Source organism: Taeniopygia guttata, chromosome 3 (genome assembly GCF_048771995.1).
Source record: "Taeniopygia guttata chromosome 3, bTaeGut7.mat, whole genome shotgun sequence".
Classification (NCBI taxonomy): Eukaryota; Metazoa; Chordata; class Aves; order Passeriformes; family Estrildidae; genus Taeniopygia; species Taeniopygia guttata.
The window spans coordinates 7764038-7776824 of NC_133027.1; the positions used below are offsets into that span (position 1 = coordinate 7764038).

The 12787-nt window shown below is 43.5% G+C and overlaps 1 protein-coding gene across 5 annotated transcripts in view; it reads right to left on the reverse strand.

Moving 5' to 3' along the window:
* Positions 1-12787, reverse strand: part of KLHL29 (kelch like family member 29) — a 386612-nt gene that overhangs the window by 42097 nt on the left and 331728 nt on the right. For all 5 annotated transcript variants that reach the window (XM_030269454.4, XM_030269456.4, XM_030269453.4 and 2 more), the window contains one exon: positions 6906-7165. In XM_030269454.4, the coding sequence (XP_030125314.1) occupies positions 6906-7165 (260 nt within the window). The remainder of the gene's footprint in view (positions 1-6905; positions 7166-12787) is intronic.

Consider the following 12787-nt stretch of genomic DNA (forward strand, 5'->3'; position numbering starts at 1 on the left):
TGCTTTGGGAGAGCCAAAGCTGTTGGTACACTGCTTTGCCATTCTCAATTAAGTATTAAGTATTTTTTGGCTAGATTTTCCTAGTGCTGCCCTACTGCTTGGCAATAAGGGGACTTGCTTTGATATATCTAACCCCTGGATATTACAAAGACACGCTGTGTTTCCAATAAGCTCCTGCACATTCCTACACCCAAGGTCATATCAAAGCACAACTAAGCTTTCTGCTGCACATGGAGTACTTACTAATCACCCACACTGACTTCTTGAAATTACAGTTCTGCCTTCAGATTAAACCCAAAGGCTTGGTAGCATGTCAGCCAACAGCCTCCTAATATCATGAGATAAACATGTGGCAGAAAATCTGGTTTGCAGGCACTGGGTTCAGCTGGTGGCTCGGTGGCAGAATGCCATGTGCATAAATCTCATGCCCAGCAAGAAGGAAAGAGCAGCCCCTCTGTCTTCCTGCAATCAGGTTTCAACGTGACATCTTTATGGCAGCACAGCTGACTAAACACTGTAATGTCACCAGCGAGCGGCTGTCCTGTTCTCCTGTTTGCAAAGCAGCTCTCAGGTTGGTATTTCCACCAGTAATATGATGAGAGGCTTTTAAATGCACAGGAAGATAAATCATTGATCCATCATACTTGGAATCTGCCTGGTAAGGATTAAAAAAAGCCTCGCTCTTCCCATGCATTCTCTAGGTTGCTGACTAAACACTATGAAGTAACCCCTTGAAGTTCCTGCAGATGATACCAGGGGTACGTGGTGTTTCTTTTGCTCATGGGCAGTCACCTATTCAAACACAGCAAAGAATGGCCCTCAAAAACACTCTGCCAACAACAAACCAGCTGCAGCATCTCAGGTGCTTCACAGAACCAAGTAAACTTCTCCATCCCTACAATACACTGGCATGTGAATCCATGCGCCACAACTCTCTAAAATGCTTCTTGACTAGAATATAAAATGATTTTGCTCCTGAATGCTGGGGCCGCATGCAGCACAAGGCAAGGGAGCGCTTCTGGATGTGGGTCTTTGTAAGGCCGTTGCTTCAGCAACAGTGAAGAAAGATTTGTAAAAAACAGAAAAATGTATTGGAAAAGCCACAAATGAACAGACTGATCAGACTGAGAGACAAGGGATCTCCTCAAACCAATTAAAACTTCAGAGAAATAATTCTGTAGATTTTCTGTCAAGGGCATTTCTTTAATAAAACTTAAAAGTTTAGTAGAGAGGGAATTTCAGGAATTGCTAATGTCACCTGCATCCTCTTTTTTATTTAATGCAGTTCCTTTCTCCAATATATAGCTAAGGGCATGTTCCTGGACTGATTCCATTTGTGCTGCTGCCTTTTCTTCTCCTTCTGTAAGCTCGTATGGGAGCTGAGTGTCTGCAAAAGCTTCATTCAAATTGGAGCTCTTTGAGCAGCCCATCCCCAGGAAATCACAGGGGTTACTGCTCATCCCTTGCATTTTTCACTTTCAGAGAAATTGAAGCTTCTTGTACTTTCATTATGGCATCTTTCTGTATTTGTCTGCTCTTCCCACAAATGGATTTCAAAGCACCAGGATAGTGTAGGCTTTTCAAAGGAGACTAATTGAAGTGTTACAGAGTGTTAGTGCCTAATTCACTTAGGCTCCCCTGGAAGCATCCTTTTTCACATTTATTCCAACACTCTTTCCTGAAACTTCATGCCCTTGAGTACATTGATTGATCAATTAATTTCTTATTATGATCTACTCAGTAATTTGTACATGCTGGTATTGGCTATCAGCTTCTATCATTACAGCCTTGCTCATCACAGAGCAGAGTTGGAATTGTCATTGTTACCTGTCAGATTCTCCATTTTCCTGAAGCAAACAGGTCTTCTGCATGGAGGCTCTTTAAAATGTGCCTGAGAAATAAGGGATCTTCCATGTGCTCTCTCACAGTCACCAACCCTTTCTCCTCTGTAGCATCTTGATTTCAAACTGCCACTCTCTGTCACTGCCAAAATACAGCTTATGGGCATTTGTAGCTTTTTTGACATAAATCCTCTTTCACTTCTCTCCATCGCTTTTCCTTACCCGCACTGACAGATACAGAGCTTACAGGTGGGCTTTGTGTTTGCTTAGTGTTAGACTAATTTGCCAAGTCTCAAATTCAACCCAGTGGTCCTTACTGTTGCAATTCCCATGCATCCTTCCAGGCAACCCCACTCCTTAGGGCTTCAAACACTTGTAGACATTTATCCCTCTTTAGCTGTCATTAGGCCAAGTCATGCATATTCACATCTTTTAATCTTTTTTTTCTCACATCAGTTCCTTCAGTCTTTTAATCATTTGTGTTGCTCTTCTCTAAATTACCTCAAATTTGTCTACGCATCTCTGGTTCTCAGACACCATGAAGATGCTGTTTAGATAAATCTGCCTCTGGGGACTCAAGTTCATAAAAAGCTTGTTAATGCCTTTATGGTGGAGACCTTTTGTATCGCTGCTGGTCACCATGATTTTAAAGGTTTGGAAAAAGGGCACATGATGGTATCCTTGCAGAGTGCAACGAAAGGTGGCTGTCATTCAGCTGAACCTCTTGTCCTTTATTCATCACTGCAGTGTCTGCCTTCCTTCTACCACTTCTCTGGGCAACTTGTTGAAATATTTGCCTGCTCCTCATGTCATGTCCCTCCTCAGGGTGAGAGGGAAGCTTCATGCAATGGGGACTCTTGCTTTGCCAGGTTTTCTGTTATTAATAAACATGGTAGTATGTTTTTTTATCTCAGAGAAAACATACGACTTTGGACTTGGAAGAGAAAGTGGGAATGTTTCCAGTGAGCATTGGTATGTCTATGGTTTGGACATGCAGCCAAATGCTATGCATCCAGCAATCCAGCAACTTCCCATCCTTCCCATCCCATGTGGATGTGGGGCACGAGTCTGAGAAGCTTTGGCAGTCGTCAGTACCTATGGACAGTGTGGCTCATTATCCACCGAATCCTCCCAACAGCCCTCATGGGAGGCATCACTTCCCTTCAGCTTACAGGGTAAGAAATGGGAGCAGAGAGGTGAAACAACCTGCCCAAGGCCATGCAGAGAGCTGGGGGATGTGCTCAGGTGAAGACTGTGTGGGACCTGGCAGAACTCCTTCCTTGTTTGGACTGCTCAGACCATGCTAGTTTCAGACAGCAAAGCCTCCATTATGCAATATATTTTTTGCATGAGTTCGCTGGAGTTGTAATAAGCTTATCAAGGGGATAACTGTTAGAATAAACCCTGCAATCTCATCCATCAATCAGGAAGAGAAATAAATAGGAAAAAAGAGTAGATTCAGCTTGCCCAGATGTGTCAGTCAGATGCAGGCTCTGCACTCAGTGACAGCAATCAGAAGGACTCCTGCAACCAGTGCTCGGTGTCCACTGGAAATTACCTACTAGACCTGACCTTACCTCTCAGACTGCTTTTTCTGGGCAGACCAGTTTTAAAATGCACTACCAGCAGCACTAAGCCAGCTTAATAAATGTTACCATATGAGCTGGGGCACTGCTCCAACACGCGAGGGGGATGCAATTATTTACCAAATCCTGGTATAACATGTGACTCTCTGAACGGCTTCTTTGTCTTACGCAGATGATCAGCAACCCTTAAAGCACTGCTGTTCTCTCTTTGTAACGAGGCTCAGGTGCTGTCTTTTGTAATGCCACAGAGTACTTTTATGAGCAGTGTTCATATGAGCACAATGTGCACAATTAAACATCAGCCAGAGCACAGCTTTTCAACTTGCCTTCCAAGAAAATCCTGTTTTCTTCCCTGTCACTGCCCTGCAGCCTAGTGGGAAAGAATTAACAAAAGCAGAAACAGCCAGACATCTGAAGAAAAGCTTTTAGAATGGCAGAGAAGAGCAGGTAGACAGCAAACAACGCCTTTCCAGGAGAACAGGAGGCTATGTTGAAAATCCCCCTCCCAGAGGCTTTCAGCAGGGCATCGGGCAGGAGGGGAGGCAGTGATGGATAAGTTGTTGAAAGAGCACAGAATGAGGCTGAGGTGGGGGAGCACAAGTGGTGAGATTTACTGTCCCCAGGCACTGCAGAGTGACACAAAGCCATTACAGCACAAGCAGTTCTGGAGGGCTGCAGCTGCCCTGGGGGCAGAGGGGGGTGATTCAGAGAGAAGCTCCTCTGCAGGGATGTCTCTGCTGAGGGAACCCCTGCCAGGCTTGCCAGGGAAGATGGACATGCAGGTGAGATGAAGAGCACAGTCCTTTCCCTGTTTGTGCCAGACCTCCACCTTTGGGAGAATCACCAATGCAGGACTTGAAAGAAGCTGACAAAGAGGCATTTTAGTTACCTGCCATTGGAGCTACTGTGAATAAAATTGTGACAATAGAGCCTGAACTGTCAAGGTAAAGGGACATGGGGAGCCTATGGAGAAAGGGGCTCTAGAAACCCATGCCTGGAAGGATTTAACTGCCAGCACGACTTCTGGGAGTGAGAAATAAAACCAGACTGGGTCACCTGAGGAGTGCAGTAGAGCTGGAGCAATGTCTTGGGACTGCTGCAATTCATGGCAAACATCAACCCTCCCAAGACACCCCAACAGTCCTGGTGTCCTCCACCCCAAAGAGTCTAAAGGCAGCTCATAGAATCTATCTCCACTGTGAATAAAATAAAAATATCCATGCACAGCTCCTGCAGGAAGGTTCATCCTGTGTTCAGTATTGCCATGGCTGCCCAGTTCTCCAAAGCTCTGAGCAGCCCGTGCACCTCACAGGAGCTTGGGCAGTTCTTGGCATGGTGGGCCATGCTTCACACCATGCACAAATTTTTATTCATCATCATCTTCACTAGAAGTAATATTATTTAGGGCTATCTTCCCTCCTATCCACCATGGAAGCTATTTGTTCCCAGGGTCTGAAAATGCAGAAGTCATTACTGTAAAGATGGTACTTTTCATGGTAAGTGTGAGCTCCTACTTTTAAAAAATAAGTACCTATTTAACTAAGAGCTTTATAATAGATCAAGCAGCACACAGAGTACTAAGAAAAGTGAGAGCTACTATTTAAATAAACTAGCTTAGTGGTAGGACTGGGCAGGAAAATAGTTTCTTCTTGGTATCTTTAATAGTAATTTATTCAAAACCCTTATCTCTAGATAAATACAAATTAAAAATTAAAAGTTCCTGTAAAGTAATGCATGAAACTAAAGCACCACAGAGAAATTTGGAGAAGCAAATAGAACTGCCATCATAAACTACAAAAAGCACTGCAGAACCAGGACAGAGGGCAAGGAAACTTGGGAATAAAAAAAACCCAGAAAAGCAACACAAGTGCAACATGAAAGGAAGAGGGGGGGGGATGGCGGTGGTGGCAGAAAGAAAAACCACCACTTAAAAAAACAAACTCCCAACATTGCCTCAGCAGGATGCAGAAGGAAATATTTAAAACCACAGTTTTGAGAACATAACCCAGACTGTCTGGTGAGTGACACCTTCTGTTGGCACCAGGCAAACAGGCTCTTGCTGCAGGGTTCCCAGACTCAGGCCCCTGGGAATAGTCCCTGAGGTCACGTTAAGTTTGGAGTGGCACAGAGCCATCAAACTTGCAGCACTCAGGGAAATACTCTGTAAACCAGCATGTTTATCAGGGCCAGCATGCATTTCAGTGAGCCCATGGTACTGTGTGAATGTTTTAGGCAATAATAATGTTGGGCAATGCTAAATGGCACTGCTGGCCCATGGAGGGGGTGCTCAGAGCAGGGCAGAGCCCTAGCCCAGGACTGTCCTGCTGAGCCACAGCTCCTGGGCACACAGGCAGCAGTGAGATCTGGGGCTGCAGGCTCTGGCAGGACCAGGAGCTCAGCTGGTGAAGCAGCACAGGCAGCAAGGCTTGGCCTGGCATGCAGTACCCCACTGTCCTTAATGCCCTTATCCAGCAGCCTGGGGAGAGCAGGAATTACTACTTATCCCACTTTAGAGGTGAGATGTGGATGTGCAGCTGCTCTGGATCACATCCAATCACACAGTTAACATCCAACTGCATGTTTAGGTGCTTGAATTCACATTTCAGTCAAGAAGGTACAGATTGTCATGATGTCATGTGCCACCAGCAACATGGCCAAGCGCCTCCCTGAGATACAGTGGTGTCCATGAGCAACTGTCCACCTAAAGACAGCCAGAACTGTGACTGGGAGTCAGCAGAAACAATTCTGGCCTCTAAAGAAGAGGAAAACCTTATGGGGTCTGTGTAGAGAACTGGCCTTCAAATGGAGAGGTTTGGGGTTCAGACCACAGAGTTGACTCAAGGCAAGTAGAAGGTTTTTAGATATCACCAGGGTTGACTTCTGCTCCCAAGGAAAATCCCCAGCCTCCAGTCACTGTTTCTAGCATTATCTCGAGACAGTGCCAAGAAAGTTACAGACTCAGTTTCTTTAGACAAGAGCAGACTGCATAATTCATATGGTTGGGGAAAGGCTAACTCTAATAAATACATAAAACCCAAGGGATTATCTAAGCAGCCAATAAAGATACAAAATCTTTTTTTTATGAACTGGAGTTATACTCATTCAGTATGTGGCATCAAAAGAAATACAGATTTTCTGACAGATTTTTTATTTCCTGCTGTTACTAAAATGCATCCCTTTAAAGCAGCATCTCACAAAACTGTAATTCTTCTCAATTTATCTCTGACTGAGCCTACAGTCAACAACTTTGTACCATGCATGTCACAAATGAGATTTTCATTCTAAATGATCAGATGTAGGGATCAGATTTTGAAATTACATACATTTTGTGCATAGCCTGCATTCCCTTTGTCTTTTATTTTTATCTGAACTGCCCACCCCATCTCCCACATGGTTAAAATTGCATGAAGATGGTTTCTATTCTAAAAGAAACATTAATGGGAACAGAGCAGAGTGAGGCTGCTGAGATTATTTTTACCTGAGCTCTGATGGCGGCGTCCTTCTTAATCCACTTTATCACTGTTTCATACACCAGCTCCTCTGCTTTGGTGTTTAGGCTGTCATTGGACATGTAGGAAATGAAGTCGTCTTTGGAGATATTAAGGATCTCTTCTTGGTTTGCCACCTCTGGGAAAATTTGCAGGGCATAAGCTTTGGCCATGTTGTATAGTTCAGTGCACTGCATGGCTTCAGCCATGGCTAATATTCCTAAGCAGTTGCTAGCAGTCAGCTGTTTTTCTAAAAAGGGCAAAAAACAAACAAAAAAGGCAATTGAGAATTATTAAAAGCAAGATTCAGATTTCTTCCAAGGTCATGAGAAAAATAAGTGTCATGGACAAACCTCCAACCCTAATTAATTGCAGGGTGTTAACTAGAAGCAGCACCCTGGGTTAATTTGGAATTGGGGTACAAAAATTGAGTTGGAGATGGGGAGAGAAATGTACTTTCTGAGTTTTCTTTTTGTGTAAGCCTCCACAAAGCACTGGGGAAACCTACTGACATAACTATCTGGGGCTTCCCAAGGGATGGGAACCCAGCCAAGAGACTGCTGCTGTTCCTACCACCTACAATGTTGCTTTAAGGAACAGCAAAGATGTAAACGCCAGTGCAGACACTTAAGAATAAATGCAAACAGCACTAAGGACATTTCTGAGAATGCTGCAGTCACTTTATGATAATTTTTGCCCTGTTCAGCTACTAAGCTACTTCAAAAACAAAACAAAAAAAAATCCTCCCCGCTCTTTTTTTTTTCAAAGGAACTTTGTTGCTGCTGAATGTGATGACATCCCTTATGCAAAACACAGATTATACTAACGCCTTCTGTTAAACGTTGTATAGTGGGTTTCAAAGAAAATCATGCACAGAGGAGACAGCATTATCTCCTTCCCAGCAAACAGAAGCAGCAGCACAGTGTGCAGCTTTGTGTTAGAAGTGTGCTACACCATACATTTGACGGTACTTTTTTTCCTTTCCAGCTATTTTGAAGAAAAACCCACCAATTTTAGACATTTATAAGAGGAACTCTCAGATTCTTTTCAGCTTTTGTTAACCAAGCCACTACTAATAAGAAGAATATATTATTTTAAGATACAGAACTGAAAAAGAAAAAAGTAATAAGAGCGAGAACTGCAACAGATCACAAAGGCATCGGTACCAGTGGCAGGCTCCTGTGCTGTCAGAGAAGTCTGTCACATTTGGCAGTGTCACATCCTAGTGCACTATGACAGAGCCCTGGACAGGAATGTGCAATAGCCCCATATCTCTTCAAACAAAACTCTCATCAGATTGCTTCTGCTGGAAATGCTCAGGGATTCTTCCCTACACCCAGCCTCTGCCTTCATCAGATTGAAAACATGCACACTATCTATATGTGGCTTTCAATAAAACGGGATTATGAACCATTTTCTTCCTATTTTTTTTTTAACCTGACATGAGATTAGGAGTTTTGTGGGTTTGTTTTGCTTTCTTCTCCTCCCAACTCTTTTTATTTTCTTTTACAGATCCGGTTGTCTCAAAACTAGGTTATCATATTTTGCATCAGTTGATTGTACTGACTCCAAGGAGCCCATTTCCTCAAGCTGACTGCAGCAGTGGCACTGTTTGCTGTCAGTAGACTTTGTCACTTAAAGACTGCCCAGAGATGGGTTGTAAACTATCTACAAAGCCCAAAGCTACCAACGTTTTTTCTTATGGGGGGGAAAAAAAAAAGGGGGAAGGGGGAAGGGGGAAGGGGGAAGGGGGGGGAAGGGGAGGGAAGGGGAGGGAAGGGAAGGGAAGGGAAGGGAAGGGAAGGGAAGGGAAGGGAAGGGAAGGGAAGGGAAGGGAAGGGAAGGGAAGGGAAGGGAAGGGAAGGGAAGGGAAGGGAAGGGAAGGGAAGGGAAGGGAAGGGAAGGGAAGGGAAGGGAAGGGAAGGGAAGGGAAGGGAAGGGAGGGGAAGGGAGGGGAAGGGAAGGGAGGGGAAGGGAGGGGAAGGGAAAAAAAACCAAAAAAAAAAACCCCAAAGCACAAAAAACCCCAAAAGACCAAAAACATCTTCCAGATTCCTTGCTTCTATCTGCTGGCACAGTTTCATGGTATACATATGGCTTGGGGTAAAGTAATCATCTAACAGAGCCCAAAACTCTTATAATTTCTTGGCAAACTCTCAGGCCAAAGGCCAATCTGCCACTGTTCCACCTTATCCTCACAGAGTTAATAATGAAGGGAATAATCAATTTTGACTCATTAAGCAGCACATGATGGTGAAGACTTTCAAGAGTCTCTCTCTTCAGAGGACTGGTTTTGCCTCTATCAGGACAGATCCCCACACCATTTCCAGCTGAATTTGTGGTGTGCAGTAGAAAAAACACTGCTCACAACTGATTTCTTCTGATCTCTAGCTTCTCTAGCTCTAACAACACTGGGTGACTGATGCAGCCTGGTACACTGGTCCAAGCAGGTCCATCTTGGCCCTTGGATCTTTACTCCCTCCTCTTCCCTGAGAAGCCCCTTGGTAGCAGATTCCATGATGTCCATGTCTGGTTCAGGAGCTATTGTGAGGCCCCGTGGAGAGGGATCCCAGGGAGATGTGGGACTAGGGGATGTGCGGGGGGCTGGTGACAGACTTCTCTGCACTTCACTTCTGTGTGATGAGGGCCACAGTAATCTGGGCACAGCAACATCTCTTCAAGATGAGGACTGGCATGTGAACTAGAGGGATTCACTGCTGGTGAGAAAGACTGACCTTGGGACAAGAGCTGTAGGCAATATGGAAAATCTCTATCCTATAGAGATATAAAGACACCACCTCATCCCCCCATTTTTCAGCTGACTCAAAATTTGGCAGCAAGACTCACTGTCTCTCAACTTCAGCTGTCTGTGGTGCAACTCTGCATTCACATTAATATCCCTGCACACCCATAAACAAGCAATTCCAAATAGCAATCTGGTCATATTCTGGATTAATCTGATATTTTGAATGACAACTCCAGAGTGAGTAGAACCTGCCTTACCAATGTTACTCTTCACTGGCTATAAAGAGAGTCTGCATGACTACTTAATAGACTTCTGCTAAATAATTACAACTCATCCCAAATGACTGCAATCCAGGGGTACTTGTCAATGCTGGCATGACAAAGACAGCTAAGGAACAGTTCTGCTCTGTCTCCTCCTGAGCTGTGTTCCTTTGGACACTGGCATGTTTACAATAATTGTTGTTTTGCCACAGTGACACTGGGCTTGTAACAACACATTTTTTTGGAAGTTTCACCTTGTCTCTGTTCAGAACACAAATGCTGACTGCTAAGCTATTCCCAATGCTCGGGGATAGTTTATAACAGACTCATGAGTGGACTTTTGGGATATCAGATGCAATCTAGTAGGTTCTCTCTGATTCGAGACAGTGCTGGATAGCATGTTTGTTGCTAAGTGTGTCACAATAATGCAGATCAGCAGCTGGTATTTTCCACTGTGTTAGATGTGGCTTTGGAGCAGGATCCCGTGCAGCATCATCAGGAGACAATTAGCCAGGCAGACTGCTCCATCTGCACTTCTGGGAGGGGGAGACTTGAGATAACACCACAGATAAACAGTTTGCAGGAAGAATTACTCAGTGAGATTGTGGTAACAGTACAATTGAAGCTCAGTGGTGGTTGTTCCTCTTGTGTGCATTAAGCATTTGTGTGTTCTAGATGATGATTTGGATATCACTAAAAACAGCACAAAATGGGGACATCCTTGTGATACTCTGTGTACATTCTGATGGGAAACTTACTTCTCAGGTATTCCTACTAGAGTAAAAAAGCATGTGAAGATGGGGGATAGGTGGAAGACTATCAGATGCATTCACTGTCTAATGAATTGTCCAAAAGATTTCTCTTCCCTGTGAGAGTCATCTTCCTTCCTCCTACCTCCAGATATAGTTGAAGTTGATACATAGTTGATATGAAGTGCATATATTAGGGTTTCTCCAGGGCTAGGCAATGCAGTTCTCTGGCTGGATCAACATTCTCCACCTTGGATGAATAAAAAAAATTGCCCGTAATACTTTCTCTTGAATCCATAAGGACCATAAAGGCCTCTTCTTTCCTCAGGTGCCTGAAGACTGCAGGTCTCTTCACTGATCCATCGTTCAGTTTTTCTTATTGCTTCCTCTAATACTCTTTCCAAACATTGATTTTGTGCTCTTTGCTCAGGAGACTAAGAAAATTCAGAGCTCCTGCTCTTTCCTAACCTGGTCCATGAACCTACCAGGTTCCACCAGCTTCTTTAGGCTTAAGGATGAATACTTTTACTTTATCAGCAGCAGGCTGAAGTACAAGCTCAGAATGGAGAAAATACCTACAACATCCTGACCAGATTGCAAACATTTACCCAGTTATCATATGGTGCCTGCGTGAACCTGTCACCATCGCCGCATCAGTCAGCACAAAACTGTTCTCATTTCTCATGGTCTAGACAAATTATCCCAGGGAAGCTGGTTAAGAAATCTCCCATTGAAATGAAACGACTTCCCTGACACATTTTGCCACATCTTTTCACCAAAAAGTGCAAGAAAATTTGGGGTGCCTCTGCCCAAGGCTGCTGAGGGGTCCAGGATAGAGACACAAAAGATGCTTGGACATCACCACACTGGAATCCTCCTGGATCTTCATGGCTGTAAAAGGATGACCCGAATTCCCCTTAGGATTGTGCTGTGCTATGCTGAACAGATTCAGTAATTTGGGACTTCTACTACTTTGAACTTCCCTTCTCTCCCTATTTAGACATGGACTGATGGGAAAAATTCACTGTTTACACTGGTCAAGCCTCGAGAAACCCTGCAAGAAAAAAACACCCTGATTTTTATCATATTTTTGCTTTGTACAGCACAGAGGTGGCTGAGGTGAAAAATAAAAACACAGCCACAGAGAAGACAAAATGCTTTTCCCTAAACTTTTCAGATGGCAAATGCTCTGCTGTCTCTGTAGCGCAATCAAGTCACAGCTATAAATAAAAATAAGCAATTACACTCTGTGAATTCTCCAAATGAGAATACAAAGTTCCAGTGACTCTCCATATATCATTGAACTTATAACCAACTCTACTATTTCACACCATAACGGTTCACTGAATTAAAATATTAACTATCAGAAAAGAGAACTCTCACAGTGATTCAGTGAAATAAATGTATTTTGGTTTTTTTGCTCAATCTTCAGTGATTTCACAACTTAAACACATCCTGTATTTCTGGAAAGACTGTAAGATCTAATCATTGTAAAAAGCTGGTAAAGGGAAGCTGGGAGCAAGCAATGCCAGAGCCAGAGCCTCATTCAAACTGGACAGTCCATGGTGAGATTGGAAATCATAAATTTCACATCACCAGTACCCCCTCCATTTGAAAACAGACTTTGAAATAAGGGACATATAAAAAGGAATCTCTGGCATAAAAAAAAAATGCCAGAGATTCCTTACTGCTGCCTGCATTGTACCAGCCTAGTCACACCACTCATCTTGCCAGCAGGCTGGCTTAGCAGTGAAAATTAACACAGCAGTAAACTGGACTTGTTTGAGGGTTTTTTTGTTGTTCTTGTTTTTTGAGAGTAACATTTTCCGAAGTCTCATCTTCCACATTCTGCAATAGTAGATGTCAATTTCAAATGAGAACTGCCCAGGGAAAACCTACAATTTATTTGGGCTTCAGAGAGAACCATGCCTCTCACAACAAGATGGAAGTTGAGGAAGCCCAAGCAGAAATCAGATGTCAAAAAAGGTTATCTGTTACTTATACTTGGGAAGTACATCATATAACATCAATTTTTCGGTATTAATAAATTTATGTTAATTTTTAAATTATTACTGTCTTATTTACTGATATTACAGCTATGACAGTGAAGGAATGGC